General features: G+C 36.1%; 1 protein-coding gene across 1 annotated transcript in view; it reads left to right on the forward strand.

Annotated features, from left to right (window-relative positions):
* The first annotated feature begins 203 nt into the window (after positions 1–203).
* The window catches only part of CNOT1 (CCR4-NOT transcription complex subunit 1), a 4,219,019-nt gene continuing 4,195,756 nt past the window's right edge, over positions 204–23,466 (forward strand). The window contains exon 1 of the mRNA XM_044079520.1: positions 204–371. Coding sequence (XP_043935455.1) covers positions 204–371 — 168 coding nt within the window. The remainder of the gene's footprint in view (positions 372–23,466) is intronic.

Genomic DNA, 23,466 nt, shown 5'->3' on the forward strand with positions numbered 1-23,466 from the left:
ACCAGTGAAACAGAAGTGTCACTGCAGGCTCTTCCTCACACATGGCAATTACAACCTGGTCAAAATAAAGAAGACAATCCTTTTTAGGGGCAGATGTGACAGGGAGTAGTACTGTATATCTGCTGTGAGCAGCTATAATTAAAGTTTATATCAGGTTCAGCAAAGGGTAGTGGATATGATACTGGATGGCAATAACAAGACACATGACATTGTTGAAGATATTTATACCAGAAGGGGTGGACCATCAACAGGGGAAGCTCACAGTGGTAAAGGAGTTCCTGGTTTCCCCATCAAGGGATGGACAGCAGATTCGCATTCCTGGTGGTGACCTGCTTGTAGAAGCTGGGCTCATGGTGAATGCACAATTGTTGGTAGAGCATACACCAGGTCTTTATTAACTGTTACATCTCCATACCATACAGTGACATGCATGTGTGCAGGACATATTCAGCAAGAAGCATCTGCATATTTGTACTACATGTATCTCTGGTTTGCAGGTTCCTGTATGGTATCCCTGTCCACATGAAAATAGTCTATAATCTGCTAGTCAGCTAAATGGTGGTACATTAGCTGGTGTGGTAACATCTGCTATGGTGTGGAGGACCATGGTGTGTCATGTCAAAAGCATTGGCTTTGTGAATGGCCACTAACACATCCAGCTCTGCTATAGCTGTGATATAGCATACATGTTAACATCCAGTAAACCGGAAAGTCCTGGCATTCATATTAGGTGTGTGCAGTTTCAAGGGGCACCTGCTTTATACATTTCTGAATCATCCCACAAACTTTTATAGCATCATTGGTGTATTGCCCAGATTTGTCTACAGAGCCTCATTTTCATGTCAATATCTAGTATTTTGCTACCCTGAATACTACTCTGTTTTTTCCCCTAACACAACCATGCTGTTTATCTGAATCATCCCCACCCTCCATGGCACTGACTTTCACAGTATGTTGGCAGCACACTGCACCATCTGTAAATATCAGAAATATTTGTTCAAATGTGCATAAACATGGGTTTGGGAGAGTTTGTTTCATGTGTGTATGCATGCGTGCACGTGTGTGTGTGTGTGTGCGTGTGTTTGTGTGTGTGTGTGTGTGTGTGTGTGTGTGTGTGTGTGTGTGTGTGTGTGTGTGTGTGTGTATGCGTGCACATGTGAGCACACACACGTGCATGTCTGTGTGTATGTGTGGGTGTGTGAGTGCATATGTGTGTGTGTGTGTGTGTGTGTGTGTGTGTGTGTGTGTGTGTAAAAGTGAGTGCACACAGCACATGCATGCCTATGTGTGTCTGAGTCTTTTAAGTTAGCAGTTATAGAGCTATACATTACAGAAACTTGGAATTTGAAAGCTATGAGCCTAGGTAAATTGGATGCAGTCAAAGATATGATGTCAACAACAAATATCAGCATCTAGGGAATCAGTCAATTAAAATGGACAGGAAATGTTTATTTTATGTCAGATAATCATCAGATCTTCTACTGTGGGCAAGAGTCTTTCAGAAGAATGGAGTAGTTCTCATACTCAACTAAAGGGTTTCAAAATCCGTTCTAGGATACTACCCCCCCCCCCAAAAAAATAGATAAATAAAAATGATGACAGAATGAGTTTAGTCAGACTGTGATGAAAGCCTTTCAGCATTTTAGTGATATAAATTTATGGTCCAACTACAAATGCCAAAGATGAGGAAGTCGTGCAGTTTTATAATGATCAGCAGTACCTTAAGGATATAACAACAAGAGATGATAATACTTTTATCATAGGTGATTGAACTGATAAAGAACTTAGGGAAGAACTGGCTTAATAGATATGTTTGTTCTTGGTGTACAAAATGAAACAGGATACAGATTATTATAATTCGGTCAAGATAATTCACTGGTCATAGTAAACACTCTTTTTCAAAAGCCTAAGAGATAGCTTTACACATGGTGATGATAGTAAATAAGAAACTTTGCACTCAGAGATGGAAGAGCTTTATAGAGTCAGGTCAACAAAAGCAAAATATGGAGCTGACTGTGGCAGACCACCAGCTTCTCATAGTGGACTTCAGATTCAAACTGAAAAAAAATCAGGAAGTCTCCAGGTCAATGAGATATCAGATCAACAATGTTCCATAAATACTCAAGATAAAGAACAGATTGAAAGGATTAATCCTGGTGGATACAATGCCTGAGGAACTATAGACATTTGTGATATTTTGCACCAGAGTGCAAAATTAAAAAAGTCAAATATAAAGTAGATTAAATAGCCAAAATGGCTGTTTGTGGAGGCTTGTGAAGTAGTTAATAAAAGAAGGAGATGATAAGGCAATGGAGACATAGAAAATATGTCACACTGAATGAAGAGTTGCAGTGAATAGTAAAAATACAGAAGGCAGTATATTAAATAAGAAATGTGAAGACTACAAAGCAAAATTTTAGTTTGGACAACTCTAGTAGCTATTGAATATAAATGCTGGTTTGATAAGTTACTTGGAAGGTAATCTGTTTGTAAATATTGTTGGTCATGATGGAAAAACAGTCTTTGGATAAGTTCACTTAGCTGGCCGACAAAGACAAGGAAAGAAGGAGAGAAATATAATAGAAAAGATGTCTTCAAGAAGAATGGCTGTTTTAAATGTAACTTTTATATAATAATCGCCATGATAAAAGGCAAACACAGGAGTGACCTAACATAATTAGAAGATATTAAGAAGAGGTGACAGGAATGTACAGAAGAACTATATAAGAAGGACCTTAACATCACTGATACATGTGATTGCATTTTCCTTGATTTATAGCCGGACATCCTGGACAGGAAATTAAACAGGCCCTGGAAAGCCTTTTAATAATTAGACTGCAGGAAATGGTAGAATTTTACTTGAATTGCTTAAGATACAGTAGAGAGTTTATTATCTGAATGTTGATTATCTGAAACATCAATTATCCGAATGCAGCATTCCAGATTTTTCGGGTAGGAAAAATCATAAAGTCGGCATATGTAAACATGATACGTATTCATTTGTGCATGTTTTTTGAGCTTGTACTACAATAATATACTGTACCATTTTGTAGTTACTGTAAATTTTTTTTATTTTTCTTGTTTAATGTTTATCAAAAACATTTTTAGAAGTTTTTGTTATCCAGTTCAATTATATGTTTGATTATCCAAACAGTTTGATTATCTGAACTACCCTAGGTCAAAATTAGTTTGGATAATCGACTCTCTACTGTAATGTAAACTGAGCCCATTATACTGCGGCTTGTAATTTGATGGCAAATATGGAAAACATGACAGTGACCACTGGGCTTAAAAAGATCCATTTCAATTCCAGTTACAAAAAAGGGCAATGCTAAATAATGCTGGAGAAATATTAAGAACCTCAGATATGCAGATAATACCATACTGATGTTTGAAAGCGAGGAGGAGTTTAAGAGCCGACTGATGAATTTGAAGCGGAAAGTAAAAATGGCTGTTTGTCAGTCGGGGTCAAAAATAAGATAATGGCACCTATCCCAACCACTTCTTTGTAAACAGATGAGGAAAACATGCAGGTAGTAATAGATTGCAGCTTTCAGGAGTTAATGATCTTTGTAAATGATGAAATGCAGCCATGGAATTAAAAGAGGAGAATTATGGTAAATCTTGGCAACGTATTAAAGAACAAAGATATCATACTGTGAACAAAGATCCACAAATACAAAGTTATGTTTTTTTTTCATTATTAATATGTGGCTGGAGAGCTGATCTATAATGTTTGGGGATTGTATGGACTGCACAAAGATCATATCAGTTGATATTTAAAGAAAATAAACCTAGAGTAATTACTTGGAGGTCATACAGTAAAAAATAAAACTCATATACTTTGGCCATATAAGGCAATCACAGGATTTACCAGAGAAGACACTGATGCTAAGAAGGACTAAAGGAAACCAAAAAAGCAGGTAGCAGAGGCTAAGGTAGATAGGCACTATTAACAAATCAATGAATATAAATTTTCAAGAACTTAAAGCCGCAGTTATTGACAAATAGGCATAGGGTGCTAATGTCCTGAAGAGTTGGACTTGACTAAATGATACAATATTTAGTAATTTAAATATTGCCAAAAACACATTAACCATTCATAATATCAGCAAGAAAACAGCAAAACTCAGTACATCGAAAAAGAAAGAAGTCTAAGATAACATCTTTGTTTAGTTTAGAAGTATTTCACAGTGCAGTGGGAATGGAAATCAGTCCAGAAGTAGACATGAATCATACGACAACCAAAAAACAAAAGAAAGGAAATAAAGAATAGGACAAGAATGAAAGGAAAGAAAATTGGAAAGTCCACAAAACGTGGCAAGTATAGAGAATGTCTTCAACAACCACCTACGGACCACGATTTGGTGCAGGAATGGTTAAAGGGAGGTGAGTTGAAGCCAAAAAATGAAAGGCTAATAATGACAGTCATCGAAACAGTTGCATATCTCATTGATGGGTGTGATACATTCATGGCTCAGGGGCTGTATACTAAAAAGTGAAATAATGTGACAAGACTGTTGTACTTAGGATTGTGTGAACAATACAGTATAGAAGTAGCCAAGAAGCATTGAAACATGAGCAGTCAAAGCATTATTGACAATGTTCATATCACATGAGATCATCCAATACCAACAGTTCAAAAAACAGATGTAAGAAAACAAGATATAGTAGTCCAAGAAAAAATAAATAAAAGTAGCATTAATCATTAAAATTTCTACACCAACGATTATAGTGTCTTATGTATGCAGAAATGTAAAGTCATAAAATACTAGGGTTTGCAGAAGTGAGAACAGTTTAGAAGGAAAATATTCCGTTCCAACAGCAATACAAGTAACAGTACTGATACAAACAATTTGCAATTGTCTCCTGCGGTGGTGCAGCGGTAGCGTTGTTGCCTCACAGCAAGAGGTTCTCCCGTTCAATTCTCGGCTTGGGTTGGGAGTGCCTTCTGTGTGGAGTCTGCATGTCCTCCCCGTGGTTGAGTGGGCATTCGAAAGACATGCGTTGAATGGGCATGCCTTCGTTGAAGGTTAGGTGTCGGGCTGGCAACTCAACACCATAAAAACCAACTGCCAATCAGCGCGCCAGAGTTCTGCTGTGGCAACCCCTAACCAGGAATAGCCGAAAGACAAACAGCATTTAAATATGATAGAAATACATGCAACCCCCACATGAAATGTAGAAGGAGGCAAATCTGGGTGCATAGTGAGTGCTAAGAAGAGCACTCTTGGCTAACATCAAAGACTGAAGCAATATTGATTTTATGAACTCTAATTGTAACCTAACATAGGAACAGGGTCCTTTCTTATCATGGCATTAGAAACCCAAAGCATTTGGAATAATTAAAAAAGGAACATACTTGGTACATTCCATTTTTACAGCACTTTGAGATATCTTGCAAAAGATCTGAAGAAGCAAAAATAAGGTGTATATAATGACTTTATGGCTTTACCATTCTGTGGTAGTACTTGCTTATAAGGAAAAATGTATGTTTAATTCCAAATATTATTTTAATAATGTCAATGATACATGAACTTTTACATAAAATAGGAACACACACTTTCCTAACAGGAGTACACACTTTATATAAAGCATGAATACATGCCTTGGTGTGCTTTATTTGATTTTCATTCCAGTATATTTCTTGAAAACAAGAAATACACTCTCTTCTCTATATATGATAATACCTTTCTCTGCTCTGAAATTGTAGATATGCTTCTGACTCATCTACTGTGAATAATCACATCTCATATAATCAACATGTGTTTACTCAAACTCCAAAATGTTTAAAACTTTGGCAGGTTACTACCCAAAATAGTGGCACTCACTTTTTTTTCAGGGAGGCTTGGCTATACATGCATACCCACATACACACACACACACACACACACACACACACACACACACACACACACACACACACACACACACACACACACACACATACATGTGTCTCCTCTATAGTTGTTTGAGGTGAAATTTCTCAGACATCATTTCACTGCAGAAAAAAATGTAGAAACACAGAACATCAGATGCGGTTTTCCACAGAAAATCATAGCAGACGCAATTTCTAAAGGTGCACCTGCAATGATTTACTTGTTTTGGGAGATCTCTCCCTTCTTTGAGTTGCTGGGATCATGGACTTGGTACATATGAGTTCAGGGTGAGTGGAGTGCTTGCTCCCAACATCAGGTGATGCAGGGAGGTTTGCCCCGGGGAAAAAAAAACATTTAAATTACATTTTTCACCATTCTGTATTTTGGACATTATGTTTTAATATTTTAGATCACTGGCTTTCTGGAAGTAGATGGGTCATAGTAGAACCTACACAAATATATCCAACTCTGAGATTGCACAAACTTGGAGCAGAGTGAGAAAGACAGGACACGGTAACATTTTCATTGTTAATCTTCTCTGAGTTGTCTTCTGTAACAGAATGCCAGTGTTATTTATATTCAAAGGTATGAGTATTGATTAAGTGGCCAGTGACAAACAACTTCTGCCACTGACATTTATAACTGTCTCTGGCTCCAACATAAATATATCAGAAAGGTAGTCCTCTAACAAATGGAATTGCCAATTAAATACTAATCATTGTGTTACTTCAAATAAAAAAAGCAGAAAACAAAAAGTACTAAATCAATGAAAGAAATTAAACACCAGCACATCCTGTGCAGTCAAAAATGTCATCAGTTATCTCACGCCATGACATTTAGACATCCATCAGCAGGTGCATATTCTTAGTTTAGCAGGAACAGAATCAAAGTACCTCTAGGGCTTTCTGGACTCCGTTTCCACTTTGATGTTTAGTTGGAGTAACAAAGAATGGCCTAGCAGGGTTCTTCTACATATTTCTCCTGATAGGTGCAAAGGAATATTTCTCCTTAGAACATCAACGTAAGAATCCACAATGATAGGAATGGGTGCATCATCCACAAAACCTGTTTATTCTGCAAGACTGCTGAACAAATATATTTCTTGTCTCATGTTATGAAGAACTTCATGCTAACAGGAGACTTGAGTTTCCATGTATACGCCAATGCCAACAGCTGTAGCTGTCATAACCTGCGTCACTATTTCAGTTACACAAAATCTTCCATACTAATACTACCATCTCATCTTTCAGGTACACCTCAAAGCCATAATTTTTTTTATGCTTTACCTTTTTTGTTGTGTCTTTCGGCTTTTCCCAGTTAGGGGTCGCACAGCTGAACTCCGGTCCGCTAATGATTGGCAGTAGATTTTTACATGCCGAGTTGCCAGCTCTGACGCACAACCTTCAACGAAGGTACGCCAATTCACGCATGTCTCCACACAGAAGATGCCCTAGCTGAGAATTGAACAAACCATAGTTTGAAATATTTTTCAATCTTTTTTATAATTTGCTCTTGACCCATTGTAACTCCACTGTTTTCTTTCATGTCCTGTCTTCCTAGAGAGCACAAGCAGAAACTTCTTTGCTAACCTTTAAAGTTTGAATTAATGCTGCTCTTGTACTATGTCAAAACCATCCAGTCAGTCTTACAGACATTGGTCTGTATTTACTGCATTGCCGAATACCAATGCCACTGTTTAACTGAGGTAAAAAAATGGGACTATATCACTTTGTCTAATCACTATTTAGTGGACGCCTCTTCATCGAAAAACTATTCATCAAAAACACTAACCGCCAAACTAACTTTTCAGTGAAACTTTCCTAGGGCAAACTGATCGTACTCCGCCCTAGCGATCGTAAAAACAAAAAAAAAATAACACCTACACAGGTGGGGGGTTATGTGTCCCATACCCCCACTAACTAAATATACCAACTCCAAAATTGCACTACAGCGGGGAAAAGGGCAAATTCCAGATAGTAGCCAATCATAATTTTGCCCTAGGACAGTTTTCACTGAAAAGTTAGAGTGGAATGGGAGTATAGCTCAGTGGTAGAGCATATGATGATTAGTGTTTTTGCTGAATAGTTGTTCAACGAAGAGGCATTCACTAAATAGTGATCTGACACACTCATAGGGACCCAAAAAAACATTTAGCAATAGATATAGTTCAGGTGGATATTTCAGTGCAGCACATTAGCCATAACAAGATTTATGATACTATCCTGAGTGATTTTCTGTTCAAATATAAATATATATTTACCACTGAACTGGTTGTCCTTTGTTTCACTGCAATTTGGTTCACTGTCATTCAGGACAAATGGCTGTCTCAATATAGGCAACATAAGTTCTCTGTTATGCAACTTCTCCTTTGGACATTCTGAATTTGCTCACAACTTTTCTAAACAACTGGCTCCTTGGATTAATACAACAATTGATTCAACAACGGTATTACTAGGATGTAGTCTTTTCCCTTGTTATATCTATGAGATACTTCTTGTGGGAGGTGGTGTCATTTTTTTATTTATTTTTTTTTATATGAATATGTTAGTATTTCACTGGTCACTTCAGCATATATAACAATGCATTCATGATGAAACCAATCTTGCAAGCAACTAATGAATGATTATATATATATATATTCACATATATAATTCTGACTTGTGCATCCTCATAGTAATAAAAAACTGGGCTTCACCACACATCTGTAAAACCAACAGTATACATAGAATAATCTTTTAACAACAGTGTTGTATATAAGGACTAGTCCTAACACGTATTGACCATACAGACACTCCACTTTAACATAACAAGGTGAAAGACTTGAATGAAATTTTACAAATATACCCTGTATAGCAAAACTTATCAGAGAATTGCTTCTGAGTTCTGATTTATAACAAGAATATGATGAATGCATATAAAAAAGGTCCTGAACTAAAGTAATAGAAAATTCAGCTCTAGATCAAATTATATAAAAACTGGAACTATATCAAGCCAGTTGTTAATTCTTGCACTTTTCTATTAAAAGAGAAAATCAAGCATGATAGCAAGTAGTCATAACATCCATTACAAAACATTCTGTACCCAACTAGACCCAACATTATCTGTCCTCATATCATAAGATAACTCACATGCTAGGCATTTATCTTGCCCAGCCAACCACCCTCAAAGCCCCAAATTATCATTTTATAGTTAGATCAAATAATGAATATACATTCAGTACAGCAACATGATGCTATCATTCATTTAAAACCAAACTTGTTAATAATGCACGCAGTTACTATCACCATCACTTCTAAAACAGCCATCGCTACACAGAGTCGAACCATTTTCAAGTAATACACTTCCGCAAGCAAGAGGATAAAAACCTTCAAGTTACTATAAAACTGCTTCTATAACAAACATAGGAAGTACAAATGAAGTTGTAATTGTAGAATAAAAATTAACAAACCAGACTGCGTTTTTGACTTACAGCATTTGGAAAGTATTCATACTCAGTGCATTGCAACAGTTTAAAAATTATCCAAACAACACTGAGAATATTAAAGCAATTATTCCTAAATCACCACAGCTTGTAAACTAAGCAGTTTAGTATCATTTGCTTATTCCTTTAAATCCTATAAAATATAATATTTCTCATTTGGAGTGACTTACTGAGATACATAACTATTGCCAGTCCTATATCAGCAAACAAATTCACTCCAGTACTAACAAAACATCAGCAATGCCAGATACACCAACTTAAACCCCAGGTCCATCAGTTTACCCATATGTATAAACTAAAAAAAATTGTAGACAGTGCATAGCCATTTGGACAGAATAGTATCATTGAAAAACACTGACTTCTTTCCTAAACAGCAGATTTTGCCTGGTTGTCATAGTTGAGAAAGAACCTCCTCCATTTAATTTTGAAACTGAAGCTGCACTAAGATATTTTATGGTTACCCATCTACTGGTCCTGAAATTAATAATGTCACGTCCAAGTTATTATAATTAGCCAGACAGCTGGACCATTCTACCAGACTGTCTTTTATACAGACTGCACAGTCCAGTCCTTCTTCATTTAAAACTCCTAACACACATACACCTTGTCTTCCAATTCACCAAGATTAGAAATAAAGATTGCTACCTTCACCTGAGAAATATTAACTTGCTCTTTTATGTTTTTCTTTTTCTGTTAGAAAGACAAAATGATATCCAAGTGATCACAAACTAGTAGATCTGCATTTGCATCACCCATGTCCATTTCAGCCATAAACATCGACCCTTTACTGTTTGTACTTCATAATGCTGCTGCCATGAATGACATCAATGTAGAATAATGACAAATTGTCAGAATGTCATGCAAACACAAATATTTTTAAAACGGGTAGTCTAAACCTACATTTGAAGAATCTATATCACATAAACAAACTCTTAACTATGCTGCAATCATACTCTGAAAAGAAAAAAAAATGATTTATGAATTTTGCAAACATGAAAAGTAGAGCTGTTGGATAAGGCTCCTTTTACTGTAAAGCATTGTGATATCTCACTTTTTGTTTTTTCAATGTCTGTTGAGCTTAGAATACTCCAAAATTGCATGTGTTTGCATATCCATCCAACAAGAACAGCCTTGCAAGTGCTTCAGTTTCCCCATTTGAATTTTGCAGTCCTGACTCCAGTACTATCACTATTCACATGGAATATGTCTGTCACGTGTCATTCCCAAACTTACTTTGGTCTCTTCGAAATGTAGCATAATTAATTAATTTTATAGTTCAACCACAATGAGTTAGTTTTCTTTTTTTTTTTTTTTTTTGTAAAACTGGAATTTGTTATTATTATTCTGGATATGCAGTTCTCTAAAAATGTGCATAATGTAATACATTAAACTACATATAGCAACTTGATGCAGTTTTATTTAATGCATTTTATACCATTGCAAGTTAAACTGTGTACATTTATACAGCAGTTTGCTTAAAAATATTTAAATGCAAAAGAAAGAAAAAGAATATTTAAATACAAATGTTTTTCTAGACATGAATGTATCACATTTATTTGTTTAGTTATTTATTTTTAAAACCATTATTAATGTCACACTTTTAACTATGAGAGGGGCACACATACAGTTATAAAAAAGAAAACAAAGTATTTTTAACATCATGTCATTACCTCCATGCATTTTTTACACACAAACACACACGCACACGCACACACACACACACGCACACACACTTATAAATATATATATATATATATATATATATATATATATATATATATATATATATATATATATATATATATATATATATATATAGGTTTACTATTGTTTATGCGAATGACATTCTATCGGCTGCAATATGCCGAAAAACAGAATGTCGAATGTGCAAACAGTTTTGCACCAGATAGTCGACTCCACTTATGCAAATGCACAACTGCATTTACATAAGTGTAAATCGACTATCTGCACGGAGATCGGAGTACAGCGGGGAGTGAAAATTCATCCACATCCCCACTGTAGTGCGATCTCGGGGTTAGAATATATAAGTTGGGGGGTGTGGGGGTTGCAAAAACGTGATAGCGGTATAGGGGTTTGATTTACATCAGCTCCTATATGGCTATGACGTGGTCATTTCGACAACAATGTTGAGTCAAATGTGTCGAACATTTGGTTCAACATTGTGAACGTTATTTTTTTTACTTTTGGTATTGCCATTCATTTATTTGAACGGAAAATGTTTTTCCGTTTGAATAAACATTAGTAAACCATATATATATATATATATATATATATATATATATATATATATATATATATATATATTAATTTTTTAATGATTATCATTCAGTCTAGCCTTACAAAAGCTGTTCTCCTCCCCTGAACATTACTTTACATGTATTGTCCTACCTTTCCATTTATTTCTATGAAATTTGCTCCTTCCCTTTTCTATAACTGCCATATCCAATTCTTTTATCTCCTTTATATTATTCAAAACTTCATTTTGAGTCAGTTTACATTTTGATTTCCATTTCCTAATAATTGCTTTTTTTCACAGCCAATAGCATTAAATTTAGCAAGGCTTTACTAGATCTATGCAATTCACATATTATATCCCAGCCTAAAAGAATAATTTCCTTTGTTACAATCATTTGCTCACAGAACATTTCTGATAAAGTGCGCTACAGGGAATTTTTAAATCTGCTAGATCATTGCATTTCTATAAAACATGTTCCAACTTACCTCTCTCTTTCCCATCACACCTCCACCTATAGCTATCTACCTGAGGAAACAATTTCTGAAGTCTTTTTGGGGTATAGAAAAAACCTCCGCAATCACCTCCATGAAAAAATTCTAAACCTTCTAGACTTTGTTGTAAATTTGGAAGCCATACTGATGTCCTTCAGCTGTCCCTTTGTAAAATGCCTTCCTAGTGTCACTTCTCAATATTTTTGAATATTTTCATATTCTTATAATTATTATGAAATATTGTATATGCGCTTCTAATTATACCTTTTTAAACAGTTTTGCACCAGATAGTCGACTCCACTTATTGCAATGCACAACTGCATTCACATAAGTGTAAATTGACTATCTGCATGGAGATCGTGGTACAGCAGGGAATGGAAATTCATCCACATCCCCACTGTAGTGCGATCTTGGAGTTAGAATATATAAGTAGGGGGGTGTGGGGTTTGCAGGAGGGCTTCCCCCACTGCAAAAATATGATAGCGGTATAGGGGTTTGATTTACATCAGCTCCTATATGGCTATGACGTGGTCGTTTCGACAACAATGTCAAGTCAAATGCGTCGAACATTTGGTTCGACATTGTGAACGTTAGTTTTTTTTACTTTCAGTATTACCATTCATTTATTTGAATGGAAAATGTTTTTCATTTTGAATAAACAATAGTAAACCATATATATATATATATATTCATTTTTTAATGATTATCATTCAGTCTTGCCTTACAAAAGCTGTTCTCCTCCCCTGAACATTACTTTACATGTATTGTCCCACCTTTCCATTTATTTCTATGAAATTCGCTCCTTCCCTTTTCTATAACTGCCATATCCAATTCTTTTATCTCCTTTATATTATTCAAAACTTCATTTTGAGTCGGTTTACATTTTGATTTCCATTTCCTAATAATGGCTTTTTTTTCACAGCCAATAGCATTACATTTAGCAAGGCTTTACTAGGTCTATGCTATTCACATATTATATCCCAGCCTAAAAGAATAATTTCCTTAGTTACAATCATTTGCTCACAGAACATTTCTGATAAAGTACTCTACATGGAATTTTTTAAATCTGCTAGATCATTGCATTTCTATAAAACATGTTCCAACATACCTCTCTTTTTCTCATCACACCTCCACCTATTGCTGTCTACCTGAGGAAACAATTTGTGAAGTCTGTTTGGGGTATAGAAAATGTCTGCAATCACCTCCATGAAAAAATTCTAAACCTTCTAGACTTTGTTGTAAATTTGGAAGCCATACAGATGTCCTTCAACTGTCCCTTTGTAAAATGCCTTCCCAGTGTCACTTCTCAATATTTTTGAATATTTTCATATTCCTATAATTATTATGAAATTTTGTATATGCTCTTCTAATTATACCTTTCTTAGCAACAGCATTTATTCTCACTTCAAATAAAACCTCTGCCAGAGTTAGTCTTTCACTTAGGATTGCCCTTTCCTTTTCTCCTTGCCTATACTGTGATATCAGTCCCTAGTAGGGTAGGCAGTCTCAGACCTATACCCCACTCTTTTACCTTGGAAGCACTAAGCTATGGCTAAGACATCAAGCAGGTACAGGGCATTAAGATTTTTATGTTGTTTAAGATGATGTCTGAAATACTGCTACCCTTGGTCTTGGAACAAAATATCAAGCTTTGCCAAAAATGAAAGAATATGTGAAGATTCCAAATTATAGTGATTTCAACAATTTTGACACTGATTTTCAGCATAATCTATCTAGATCTTTGTGAATATTGGTGGGCATGTTGCTTTTATCTTCAGACTCTAAATGTGATTCTGCAAATCCAAACTCTTCTCTGTCATTGTCTTTATTCTGAGGCTGAAACAGCTATCAGTCACATTAATATTAATGAGCATCCTAACGTACATATTTGGTCGAATGGATCCAACACTGACAATGCAAACAGACAATGAATGATAACGGTTAAAGTCACCATTGTGGTTACTCAGTTATGAGAAGCTGATAGATCAGCCATACATCCATTAACCAAATTGATAGCCTTGAGACTAGACATTAGATTGTGCATCACCATTACATAATCTCTTGGGTGGTGACTGAACCAGTACAGAGGATGTGAAAATATCAAAAATTATTCTGTGAAGCTAAATTTATCACTTTTTTCTGCAATCAAAAAATGCAATACAATGGAGTATAATAAGAAATATCCCTTACATTAAATTAGTTACAATTGTCAAATATTTTTCTGCTATTTACTTTAAAGAGTGTGCATCAGCTAATACTCATATGTGTGTGACATCAGAGAAATACTGCCAGTCCAGCAATCTGGAATTTTGTAAATAATTATATGTCACTTGAAAATATTAATATGATTAATATAGAAATGTGGCACTGCCAGCCCAGCTATCTGGAATTTTGTAAATAATCATGTCATTTCTAAATATTAATATGATTCATACGCTTGTCTTACAAATGTAAAAGAACTGTATGTTATGTACTGAGCTTCAAGAATGTAACCACGTTGTTCTCTACTGGAAAAGAACAGAAATATATATAAACTATATACCTGTGCAAATGTATGTGTTAATACTGGAAGCTGGAACATACAGAATTAACTTGCAAAACTTCAAGAAAAGTGTTTTATGATTGTGTTATCTGAGTTTTAGTGCAGCAAGCAGACACAATGTCTAGAGCTAGAGGTTTTCCTATTGTCTTGAAACAGAAATAATTACTCGGTTTCAAATGTAAAAGTGTTTTTATTGCTCTATGACTTCCTAGCAGCTGCACACTTCTGAGCGATATGTATTTTTGACACAAAGGTGTTAAATTCTAAGTATTTGTTTAGCCTGGGGCTGAAGTCAGGTGACAAAGAGTGATGTCATCAGAGGTAACTCAGCAGTAATGTTGATTATTAATTTAAGAACTCTCTCAGAGAAAGTATGTCCATTTGTATCTTGTCTTGGACCTAGAAACATCCATCATCTGGATTTGCTCTGCTCTGTAAGTCTAGGGTACAGTAATTTCTTTTAGATATAGTTAAGAATATAGTAAAGATTAGTTTAGATATTTTCTGTATTTATTTGAGAATGACCTGCAATGTTGATTTAAAATATTTCCTGTGATTCTGAACTCTGTAGTTACTCTGTTTGAGTATTGTCTTGTTCTTTTATTATTAAATACATTTAAACCTTTTAATTGTGGTTGATTTATTTAGAGATATTTAAGCTCTTAGAGTACTTGCATATGTATTTGGTGACACTGTATAGGCCACTCCAATAGCCTTGCTGTTGGTCACACTTACTATTTGGATAATAGTAACATTGCACAGTAAGATTGGGCACCCTTTGTAAAAGACCTTACAGTAGCTGATAAGTAGTGGTTGGTGGCAGTGATAACTACCTTATAGTCTGGGCAGAAGGGGGCATAGCTAGTAAACCTGTGCCAACCATCCACATAAATCAAATCTTAAAGTGTGTGTGTGTGTGTGTGTGTGTGTGTGTGTGTGTGTGTGTGTGTGTGTGTCAGCTATTTGTGCAAGGACATGAAGCACTCGTTGGACAGAGAGGGTCCTGAAAGTTTTGGCTTGACCACTCGGCTGAGATCTTAATCCTATAGCTGTGCCAGTGACTGGGGAGTCTTACTGTGGATCTGGAGAAAGAGGCAGAAACCAGCCCCAGACTGACTGTGATCCTTGTGTGCTCTTAAGGGAAATTGTACTTTACTGTGTGTGTACTTGTCATCCTCCCAATGTATATGTCTCTCACTTTTGCCAGTGGTGAGGACTGAGGCTCCTTGATTACTGGGCCAGTGCAGGGGTCCACAGTGTGGATCTGAAATAGGGTGCCAACCACCCAAATGTTTCTGCAATATAATGGTAATGAGTGTGTAGAGAAAAAAACAGAATGTTATGAATGTTATTTTATTTCTGAATTCAAGTGCTATTTTACCTTTTTATCTTGATGGAGTGAATTGTCCTGTGTAGTAATCAGAGGAAAAGAAGGCCATCTGACTAGATGTGTGTTTAAGTTCTACTACTAGATAAAGCACAACAGCTACACAAGGAATTAAAGTCACACCTGTCACAAACACACAGTCCAGTACTGTGAAATATCACATTATATGCTAGAATTTATCAAGTGATCACATTAGGCAGAAGCGCAGACTAAAGAACATTGAATCTTCTTAGCTCAGCTTGTGTTCATCTTTTCACTGATTAAAGAAACAGCTACTGTACATGGAAGATGATATACTGTATTGTCCAAATTGTAAGTTTGGTAGTCTAAGATGGTGAAAGAGCTGTATGTCTTCAGTGGGAGAAGTCTAGAATAAAGAATTTACTTATTTGCTTTGCTTGTTTACTAAACCAGTCTCACTAGATTACTTTCAAGGGAAATTCAAGGTGGTATTCATACTGATTTGTGTAAATTTGGACAGGACACTGAAGAAATAAATCTTTTTTTCCTTTGAAAGTTTTGTTTAGTATACCTTTTTTCTTTTGTTTTTAATAGTATACACAGTTATTTGATTTATAATTTACATATTTTTTTTACAATAAGTTCCATAAAATATTTTTCACCCAGCTGAGCAAATACCAATTCAGGCAGATGGGACATTGGTTTAATGTCTCATCTGAAGGACTGTACCTCAGGAATGTAGCACCCCCCCCCTGCTTATGAGGTACTACCATGTCAGTATACAGATCCAAGCATATTATGAGGGACTAAAACTTCAGCCTTATGATCTTCAAGCATCCTAAGGATATGGACTACCTGTTGAGACACTCACACACACACAAGAGTACATCTCACTTCATTATAGTGCACAAATAGTGGGCATAACCTCTCTCACAAAAAGTAACAAAAAATAATACTTAAATTATTATACCTCTTGGAGTATGTACAGCCCCAAAGACTTTGAACAGCAATTTGGAGCGAGTGGGACAGAAAAACATGAGACTGACTAAAGAGGTTCAATACTCATGTAAGGGCAACAGTGCAGGGAAGGGTAAAGAATCATGCAGAAAGATGTTGGGTGAACCAAGAAATTCTTTTATAAGGTTATTAGATGCCCTTATGCAAATTAAAGAACCAAGCCATGCTATAACTCCTGAAGCATGATGGCCTTTAAAACAATAAACATTCCACCTTTTCACTTACTTATGGTGATCAATGTTGTGCTTTGTGTTACCACAGCATACAGTGCTTAGAAGTGGGCTAGCAAACAATATCTATCCTATACAATTATGCAATGTATAACCATAGTATGGTCAGGCTTTAGTACTGCCTAGTGCATTTAAGAAGTCAAAGCTCATGACATATTTTAAAGATCATGTACTGCAGCAATACAACAGTTCCTTTAGAAATCTGCTCCTAATAGTCTGATTCTCAGTTGTCTTTTAGTGGAGGAGAAAGCATTGAAGTGAAGAATGCAAGATCAGCTTTTTGGGAAGTCTGGTTTATGAGAAGCTCCAGCATGTCTGCAGTTATTGTAATTTGTTGATTAGAATGAAAATATAGGCATACATTTTTAACTGTAAGGAAAAAAAAAACTGGCATTGCTAATTATAGTATTTATTTCCTCATTTCTTCCTCTGCTGAGAAATGTTATGCAGCAAAAACATTACTGGCAGTATTTGTTAAGCACTAAAGCATGACTGGGTTTAATGGCTTCCTGGAATGAAATTAGGAAGTTCCACATGACAGAGGGGCCTTAGGGCTTAGGAATTTAAGGAATGCTAAGCCTTCAGTCTCAAGCATTTAAGATATTTTAATATTTGACAGATATGCAGAACATAAAATTCTTTTTTATAAACATCTGCTCTGCTCTACTATTTTTGTGATTATTGAGAAGCAGTCATTATTATTCAAGTGCAGTTGTGCTAGATAGCAAACACATTCAATAAGTTATAGTTCAGTACTCTATTTTATGATAGATAGTTTTGCTGCTTAGCTCTGTGCAAGTGGAGTATCTTTTTCCCCTCATTTATGACCATTTAGTTCTCTTTTGCTTTCTCGTGTCCTATTTCTCCTAGCATTTTTTTCTTCTTTGCCATGCACAACGTAAAAAAAAATAGCATCAGCATAGCCTTCTAAATTTGATTAGTAATGATTTAAGAACAAAGGTTAATTCCTCAGTAACCAGTGATCTGCTAAGCTTTGCAAAGATTCCTCATAGTAAAGACACTTAAAAGGCCTCTACAGGCAAGCACATTGTGCTTTCATGTTACTGGCAAAAAATTTAAATTAACATTTATGACAATACACTTATAACTAAGACGTATTTATAAGTTATTAAATAAGAGGAGACTAGGGAAGGTAGACATGGATGAACTTTTCTCTCAGATAACGATAGCTATGTACTCACAAAGAAACAGCTGGACTTATCATTTAGTTATTAAGATTACAAGAGTGACACATACTCAAGGGAATGTCTGCAGGCAGATATAGCCTTGTTGCTGACGGAAGAACATTACGTTTTATAGGATCATAGGAGGTTACTAGGTTAATAGCCATAGAGCCTTTTTAAGCCTAGCCATTCATGCCACAATATTGTCAATTACCAATATCCACAGACTAGAACAACTTTGGTATATGCCCATACTTCTCAGCTCTACAGATTTTTACAGAATGTCCAGATTTTTGCTACAGATTTTGGTCCATTTCACATAAAATTGAGGTTTTCTGGCAAATCATTCAGGGTTAAAGTCATAAAATAATGACAGACATTTGAGTTTCAGATTCCATATCATTCAGAAAATTCATTCTAATGCAAAACCTGTTATTCTATTAATTTTCTAATAAGAGCATCATTTAAAAGTGTCCCTATTTCTGGGGCCTTTGTCCCCCCCACCCCGTTATTGATGGCTTTGTCCAGATTTCTTCATGAAAGAGGTTGAGATGTATGTATATGCCTGTGCCTTAGGGCATCTACAACCTGGCCCTGTCTATAAGGGTCACAGGTGACAATCCAGGGGTGAATTGGCGATTTCCCATCCATTGATCCAAACTGTGCTTGAATAGTAACAGGGAAGAGATGGGTGAAAGGACAATTACTCACATTGTTAAAATATAGTGGAAGGCCCTTTATTGTAATGACATGCTTTGAAAAGAAATATTTGCAGTTCCCCTCTAGTTTCACTTTTATTTAGCAGCAGCATTGTGAAGTGTGCTACTAAGTGGAACAAGCAGCCCAGCATCAGCTTCTTTAAACTCCTGGCTGCAACAGTAATTATGCAAGCAGTGCAGCATCATGGGAATGACAATGCAAGCATTAAAATATATCATGTGAGTGAGCAGTCAGGGTTTCACGTGTAGCAGCATCCAGTGCTGCAACATCATCTGAAGATGAGGAGAAGATGCACGTGACTCCCACAACACACATAATGAATGGTTGGAGCATAGCCTGCAAGCAACCACATGAAACATACTACTGGGCATGCTAAAATGATCAAAGTGAGCTTTAACTCTTACTAAAGTTTGCATGTGTACTCTGGAAACATTCTGCGCTTAGGACTGCACATGGCACAATTACACGTGATTCTCAAATGCAAACACTCAGTAGATCCTATATGTTTTTAAAAACAAACAAGTGTCTATAAGTGTCTATAACAGAGAATACATTGGTTGAAATATTGCAGTCTTTTATGCATTTTAAAATGCAGACATTGTCTGTCTGTGGTACAGTGCATCTTGAAAGGCAGAGACAATGTTGCATGTAGAAGACTGAGCATTGTCTGCTCTACCTTCCTGTAACAATAGTGGTTACACTATTAATGCACTACTGAGCAAGTGCAATGTGTAGCGTCCAGTACAGGTCCTGTAGTTTATGTAGCAATCTTTGGAATATGCCAGGGAGGGTTCTTCCAAACACAGACTATCATTTAGCATCATTTCCATCTACCATTTCTAAGTATTTGTTGTGATGACCAAGTCCGTGATACATAATTCATCATGAGGGGAATTAGCAGTTCCAAAAACATCAAAGGAAATTCCCCCCTTGTGGGGGAAGACATTGGATTAGAATGTGGTCAAGGCAACCTTCACTTCATAAGGCTGTACAGGAATACACCACCTTCTAAATTTCCAAAGGAGTGTAAGACTGTTCAACCATTAATTCATACAAGAAAAGATCTCTAAATGCACCAGTTTTGCAATCTCTCAGTATATATATATATATATATATATATATATATATATATATATATATATATATATATATATATTTACTCACAATACTGTTCTTTTTACAAAAAACAATGTAGCGTTATCTTTAAAGTGCAAAATATTCTTCTAGGCATGTCTTTCTTATTCTCCATTACAGTTCTGGCTTCAATGCTATACTTTCATTTTGGTACTGAGTTCCTTAAAGTGATTTGCTGACATTCCTAAACTTACCTTAAAAACACAGCATGTAGTATGTAAACTGTCGAGCAGCACTTTCCCTCGTCATGGAACATTTTTTGTCATCTCCTTAATGCATAAAATAATTTTAAAACGTGGTTTCCTTGTACTGATATCACAGAGGAAAACAGAAAACTTTAACCTCAGTGATGTTAGCATAGCAAAAAATCTGTTGCATCCACAGGCTTTAATGGGTGCACCACCATACAAGCACAAAGATGCCCCATTAAAGTTTATGGACATACCACACTTTACACTATCATAATATCAGAACTGAGGAAGCTAATTTTTTTTGGCCCATGGTTTAATAAAAAGCTTTTTATTAAAAAAATGGACTAAAAATAAGGAAGGGCAAGTAGGAAAATACACTGCGGCACTTGACTTATTAAATGTTTAAATGTATATAGAAACATTGGCAAATCACTTTAAAAGCCAAAAAAGCCATCATTGCATTGTTTTATCAGTTTTTTGCATGGAAGCCACACAATTGAAAAGAAAAAAAAAACATAATTGCAGACTAACATTTGTTGTAAATTATAATTACAGGTAATTGCTTGAGCCTAGTCTTTATGAAAAATACATATTGCTTTATATTTGTACTGTTTTCTGGTTTGCGGTGTCTGTTTATGATATGGCACTATGCCGCGGTGGTACGGTGGCAGCGTTGTTACCTCACAAGAAGAGGTTCTCCCGTTCGATTCTCGGCTTGGCTTGGGAGTGCCTTCTCTGTGGAGTCTGCATGTCCTCCCCGCAGTTGGGCAGCGTTCGAAAGACATGCGTGCGTAAATGGGCATGCCTTTGTTAAAGGTTGGGCGTCAAGCTGGCACCTTGGTGTTTCATAAAAATCTGCTGCCAATCATTAGCGGACCAGAGTTCTGCTGTGGCAACCCCTTACCGGAAAAAGCGGAAAGACAAACAACAACAACACTGAAAATATTACACAAGTCATGCAACTGTCTAGAAGTAGCAAAGGTGTATTATTTAAATGTTTCATTTAAAATATTTACTAATTTATGGACAAAACAAGATAACAGGCTACCTGTTGTAGAGATGGCCCCCTTATAGGCTCTCCAGGAGATCAACACATAACAACAAAAGGAAAAGCCTCTTTGTTCAAAGTAATCCACTGTTGTATTCTTGGAGGTACTTTGCTGGCAGGCAGTTAACCAGACTAGAATGTAGCTGAAAAACAGACACAACTCAGCATGTGACCATGCAGCCTGCTAAATACAATGATAACTTGAAAGAAAGAAGAAAGATTGCAGCTCCTGTAGCATGACTAGGATGTAGACATTCTCAAAATCAAGCAAGGAAAACATGAAACAATCCTTTAAGTTCTAGTTATTTAAATAACCTTAAACAAGGGTGCATAGTGAAAAAACAGCCCCTATGCTTGGGGATAAGGCTGTGGTTCCTAACTAGCTTATAGTTGGACCTGCTGGTTGGAGAGGAGGTCAAGTCCCTAATTAGAATAAGGGTCATGGATTGGGTAATAGTTGGGCCATCTGATTCAGACCAAGGTCACTTTGAGATTGAAATAATAAAATAATTGCTATTAAATCAGGCATAAGGACCTCAGACCTTATTTCTCCCATAACGTATGAATAGTGAACTAATTTGTTGAGGGACTAACTTGTTTCATATTTAATGACAATTCTTTGCTATAATAGGATATGATATGGAAAGGTGAGAAATCCAATATATGCATATTACTAGTCTGAAAAAACATAACAATAGCACTATAAAACACATTTTAACATATTTGCTCCTTGCTCAGAGAATGAGGAGCGGCCTAAGACCTCATGTTTGTAATGTGACAGTGCTCACTGCTGTACTGCTGTCTAATAGTAGCTGAGAATTTCAAGTGCATGTAAAAGTACACATCTCCTCAGCACAAGGCCACTGCTAGAAGGCACACATGCATGTATAATTACATACCTCCTCAACACAAGGCCACTGCTGGGAGGCACAAATGCATGTATAAGTACACACCTCCTCAGCACAAGGCCACTGATAGAAGGCACACATGCATGTATAACATAGGCGCTGGAAGCTGTTGAAGACTGGGGGGGGGGTGGAGGGTGAGAGGGGTATCTAAAAAGGGCAATTTTTATAAAAAACTATTTACTACCACAACATAGGTTCACTTAGAGGACATTTCCCTTTTGGTGCTTGAAATAACATTTCCTGACTGGTCTTACCTATCCCATGGCTGATAATTGTACATTTAGCCCTACTGAGAATAACTGATCATACCATAGATAATTTGAGGGGACTCATGTAAGGGATGCGGCATTTAGGAACTGCCTCTATCCATTAGTGGCATGAGGGGCAATTCTGGCGTACAGTTTCTATTACCCATCCTTAGATCCAAGTTGCATTTGAATATGGGCAGGGATGAGCTTTGTTTTACTTGAATGGATAGTCTGTAAACCCTGCCGCTCCAGTGTCCTATTACTTGGCTATTTCTCCTCATTTACCATAAACACTGTTCAAACCTGTCAATGTGCATACTGTTTTCTTATTTACCTCTACAATGACTACAGAAATTGAAATAAAATAGCACAAACAATGAGCCATTTGCTAAACAAACAATAGTTTCACAATGAAAACAGACTTAGCATGAGCAGTAAACTTCTCTGCCCTTGAAACTCACACTCATTGAAATGGCATGAAAGCCCACATTAATTTTGCATCTGGCCAGTGGAGGAATAAGCTTACCTCTGGGTTGTTTTCAAACCATAAGCTCCTTACACATGCTTAGGGCCATGTATACATGTATGAGTTCTTTAATTCTCATCCCTGGTTGTGTTAAATTATATTCCTTGTATAATACAGCACCACTTGTTAGAATGTGCTTTAAATTTGTAGTTTTGAACAGTCTTCTAGTAAGCAATGAAACAAAATGTATGAACCAATAATGACAAAACTACCAATTTCAGAAAATTTCAACCATAAAAGGCCATTCAAACCTCTGTCATTA

This window comes from Protopterus annectens, chromosome 8.part0 (assembly GCF_019279795.1).
Source record: "Protopterus annectens isolate FY-2018-M chromosome 8.part0, PAN1.0, whole genome shotgun sequence".
Taxonomy (NCBI): Eukaryota; Metazoa; Chordata; order Ceratodontiformes; family Protopteridae; genus Protopterus; species Protopterus annectens.